General features: G+C 57.6%; 1 protein-coding gene across 2 annotated transcripts in view; it reads left to right on the forward strand.

Annotated features, from left to right (window-relative positions):
* Positions 1–4,742, forward strand: part of AGAP1 (ArfGAP with GTPase domain, ankyrin repeat and PH domain 1) — a 416,041-nt gene that overhangs the window by 254,702 nt on the left and 156,597 nt on the right. For both annotated transcript variants that reach the window (XM_014587443.1, XM_014587441.1), the window contains one exon: positions 1,195–1,356. In XM_014587443.1, coding sequence (XP_014442929.1) covers positions 1,195–1,356 — 162 coding nt within the window. The remainder of the gene's footprint in view (positions 1–1,194; positions 1,357–4,742) is intronic.

Consider the following 4,742-nt stretch of genomic DNA (forward strand, 5'->3'; position numbering starts at 1 on the left):
GTCCAGTCTTCACTGTATGGGGTCTCGCCCGGGCCGAGCCTGTGGCAGGAGCCCAGGATGGCCAGACCCTGTCAACAGTAGCTCGGTCTCTCCCTTTGCCCCGCCTTCTCGCTCATAAGGGGGAAATGGCAGGCCTACTGCACTGACTTCTAAAGGCAGTTGCTGGGCAGTAGTGAGCAAGAGAGGAAAATGGCACGCTGGCTGCACGAGTAATGGAATGCAGTGAAGGTGCAGCAGAGGCGGCGCTGGGGCAAGGAGACGCAGCGTACCTCGTCCCGTGCACGGATTCAGGCCCATCTAAGAGCACTTCTGTATGTGTCCGTTGGCGTCTTCATTTCATTCCTAATATATCGGGGCAGTAGTGGGATGAAAAAGTGAACAACTAACAGGCATAAGCTCCCCACTCTCATTCCAGAACTGTAGCCATGCAGAGGAGAGGACTCGAAATTCTGCATAGCTAGAGGGGATGGCGAGATGGAAGCTTGGCTTTGGGTGTGGTGACTTGTTAGAGCAGTGGCACCTGGCTGCAGTGGGGGCCCTGGTGGGATGTTACACACAGGCCCCGGCGATGTGGTTGGGTCTGCAGTGAAGCCCACAGGGTGGGATGTTAAGCGCAGGCCTGGACGATGTGGGCCATGGTGGGGGGTCTACAGTGGAACGCACTTGGCGGGAGGTTACGGACAGGCCTGGACGATGTGGGCCATGGTGGGGGGTCTACAGTGGAGCGCACTTGGCGGGATGTTACGGACAGGCCTGGATGATGTGGGCCATGGTGGGGAGTCTGCAGTGGAGCGCACTTGGCGGGATGTTACGGACAGGCCTGGATGATGTGGGCCATGGTGGGGAGTCTGCAGTGGAGCGCACTTGGCGGGATGTTACGGACAGGCCTGGACGATGTGGGCCGTGGTGGGGGGTCTACAGTGGAGCGCACAGGGTGGGATGTTACGGACAGGCCTGGACGATGTGGGCCGTGGTGGGGAGTCTGCAGTGGAGCGCACAGGGTGGGATGTTACGGACAGGCCTGGACGATGTGGGCCATCGGGAAGGGGGTGGGGCATCTGCAGTGGAGCGCACAGGGCGGGTTGGTACATGCTGACCCGCACCATGTAGGAGGCGCCCAGCGGTGGAGTTCGGGCCATGTCAACCTCGAGGTGCTTACCTTTGCTTTCTTTTTCTCTTCTGGTCCGCCGGCAGATACAGGGCTGGGCGACTCCGTGTGCTCCAGCCCCAGCATTTCCAGCACCACCAGCCCCAAGCTTGACCCGCCCCCCTCCCCTCACGCCAACAGAAAGAAGCACCGGAGGAAGAAAAGTACCAGCAACTTCAAAGCCGACGGCCTCTCGGGCACCGCTGAAGGTAAGGCGGCCCCGGGGGCTGGGGGACTGCGCATCTGAACGCTCGTTTCACATTGCAAGTTGGCAACCATACACCCAGGAACCACAGACCACAGCAGTGGGGTCCCTGCATGTGTGCTGTGTTTGCAGCGTGGCCTGGGGCCGCCTCTCCCCGCCGACCCTCAGCTTACCCATCCAGCTCCATGCTGTGGCTCCGTGTACTGATCCCCACGCCCACCCCAGGCCTATGGGCCTGTCTGGTCTTGTCCACTGCCGTGGGGTGGGGGGGCGTCTTCTGTACGATCCAACTATGTTAGACCATCGATCACTCCTGACCCGGGACTGGCCTGTGCTACAAACTGGGCTTCATCCTGGTGACACAGCTGCCCCCATCCTGGCTTCTTGACCCCCAGCCCCTCAGTGGTCACCGAATGGTCCGTGCCCAGGCCCTGTCATGTCCCTGCCATCCCGGGTCACCCTGATTCTCTGACGTGCTGATTCCTTGGGTTTTATTCTGGGGCATGGCCAGGTGTGATCCTTCCAGAGGGGCTCCTTGAAGTACGTTTTCATTTATTCCACAGGTGCGAGCTGAGAGACAGGCGTGCATGCATTCACACGCATGCACACGTGCACACACACGGCTCTTGTTATGAGAGGTCACATCGGTGCAGTTGCAGTATGCAGGAAGTACTTCAAGGGAAAAGGAGAATTCCGTAACTTGAGTTACTGAGAACAGGGTAGTAGAGGGGCCTGTCTTGGGCACGTGTGCCGGTACCAGGAACCGCCTTGCACGCAGACACCCATTTTCTTTTCCGATTTTGCCATGCTTCTTTGGAACACGTGTCTGCGTGTTCAGACCCACATGTGGCAAGACAGTGGCAGAGCCAGAGGAGGTGGCCTGTGCCCGGAGCCCTCCATGTGTGTGCTAGCATGCAGGGACCGCGTGGGAGCAGGAGTGTGTGGCCTCCGTGGCTTCGAGCCGTCGGCCTCTGAAGAGACGAGGTTGGGGGTTTGCTCGGCCCCTCAGAGGACCGTCCTCTCCCAGCAGGGTTTGCTTCCCACACTCTCCCTATTAACAAGCTGAGCCAGTGAAAACCGGCTTTCTCACACGGGTGGGGAGGCCGGCTCCATTGCAACAGCAGGGTGAGAAGTATGGGTCATCGTTGGAGCCCCCGCAGGGAGACAGGATTCGGCCACATTTCAGCCCCACAGAGGCTCGGAGTGGAATCCGGGAGACACACGGCCTCAGCCTGTCTGGCATCCTGTGCTCCATCCCTCTAAGCCACATGCGCAGGGGTGGGGACGGGAGAGTAAAATGTTTTTTGGGGGAGTCCACGTGCCATGCTCACCAACAAACATCGTACGTGCGTGAGGGACCAGCAGTTGGCATAATGGCTATGTCGCTAGACTCCCATGTGGTCGACCGCAGTTCGAGTCCCAGACCCAGTGGTTTAAACTTATGCAGGCGTGTGTGCATGTGTGCCCAAGATCCCGAGAGGAGAATGGAGAAGGGATTGCAGCGTGGCCATCCCCCCGAGGATGAGTCTCTGGCGGGTGTCCATGAGCTGGTTGTGGAGCAGAGTGGGCCGGCGACTGGAGGGCAGGGGCACGGTGCGTGCTGCTCACTTGTCCCGGAGGGGCCCCCAGAGCATCCCAAATGGATGTTGCCATGCCACACCCGAGTGCCATTCCCCACCTGTTGTGACAGGATCTGCCAGGCCGTCACTAAAGGTCCAGTGCCAGCTCCTCCTTCCCTGCAGCACACTCATTCAGAAAGCAAAGGCCGGTGGAATAGACGTCAGCCACTCAGCCTAGGAGCGCTCTGTGCACAGGGCTCCTCTGCGCCTGGTGGCACCGAATCAGTCCTGTGGGCATCCCGCCATGACGCTCCTCACACTCCACCAGAAAGTCTCCACCTGAGCCAGCAGGCGGTGCACTGGCTAAGGCACTGGACTCCCACATGCGGGGCCATGAGGAGCCCCAGACTCAGTGGCTTGACAATCACGCCCAGTGCATGTGCATGCGTGCCCAAAATCTCAGGAGAAGAAGAGACTGCGGTGTGGCCAGCCCCCGGGGGGTGATTTCTCACTTTTCCTCTCTGTCTCCACAAGCATACATGTCCCTATGGCAAAAACCTGGGGGAAAAAAAAAAGCTTATGCCAGATAGTAGATGTCATCACCTGACCTCAGGTCGACCAGGCATTTCCTTATATTTAATGGGAGGGATCTGCTAAACGACAGACAGAGACCAGCGGGAAAAGTCCTGGTCTTTATAAATTCCTCCAATCTCGACCACTCGTGTATCTGATGATCAATCAGGAAGGTGTTTGGATAATCCATCCCATGTCTGGGCTCTTCCAGGACAAGGTCTTAGCGAGGGGACGACCTCACGGTTCTGGCTGTGACGTCATGTGTTACAAAGAAGTCCCCCAGAATGGTGGACGTCCACCTCAGCACCACCTCCAGGCCCGAGGCTACAGTCTGTGGGTGAGCGAGTGGGGTGCCCTGCAGTCCTCCCTGTCCTCTGCACTCACTGGCCATGCAGCTCCCCACCTGCCCTCCTGGGCCTCCCCAGGGCCCACCGACTGGGCCGTCTGTGAGGGCGCTTGAGAGTTCTTCAGTGCCCTGCAGCCCTGCCAGTTCTTGTTCAGGGAAACTAGGAAAGGAGGTACCATTCAGTTAGTGATTTGGTTGCCAAAATTCTAAGAAGTGAGGGTTGGTGATCCAGCTTTTTAATGAATTATTTTTTGTTATTTTCCCTTTCAAACAAACTTAAGAGATTTTTAAAAGTTGTATTAATACATAGAACACTTTTCCTTACATGCATACCTAGTATTCCTTACATGCATATCTAGTAGACTGTTGGGAACACTGCTTATTAAAATATCTGTGACAGTCTTGGCTATAAGGTGGACTCGATTTGGGCTGAAGGACTGTGCTTAAGCGGTTGTCTATTACTGGTCTGGGTGCAACCTGGTGGGGGCCATAGACCCAGGACAGCAGGGTCCTGTGTGACCAGGAGGGTGGGTGCAACTGCAGCTGGTCACTGACGCAGCTGGTGGGCAGAGGAGTTGTGTCGAAGGACAACACCGCTCGGGATTTTAGGCATGCACACGTGCCTGGCGTATTTTTCAAGTAGCCGGGTCCAGGATTCGGACCACGCAGTCAGCCCTGTGGGATCCAGCTGCCTTAACCACCGTACCACGGCCTGCCCCCAAGGAGGTGGGTTTGGTTGAGATATTGAATGGAAATCCGCGAGAGCCAGGGCTGCCCTGAGAAGCAATGGCTCTGGGCCCCAGAATGGAGCATGCTCTGGGTGGGCCACAGTAGAGGAATTTGGTCTCCTGGAACGTAACAGCCTATCTCCCCGGATCCCCAGCCAAAACCGGGTTTAAGGGCTCATGCCAG

Source organism: Tupaia chinensis, unplaced genomic scaffold (genome assembly GCF_000334495.1).
Source record: "Tupaia chinensis unplaced genomic scaffold, TupChi_1.0 Scaffold000030_1, whole genome shotgun sequence".
In the NCBI taxonomy this organism is placed as follows: Eukaryota; Metazoa; Chordata; class Mammalia; order Scandentia; family Tupaiidae; genus Tupaia; species Tupaia belangeri.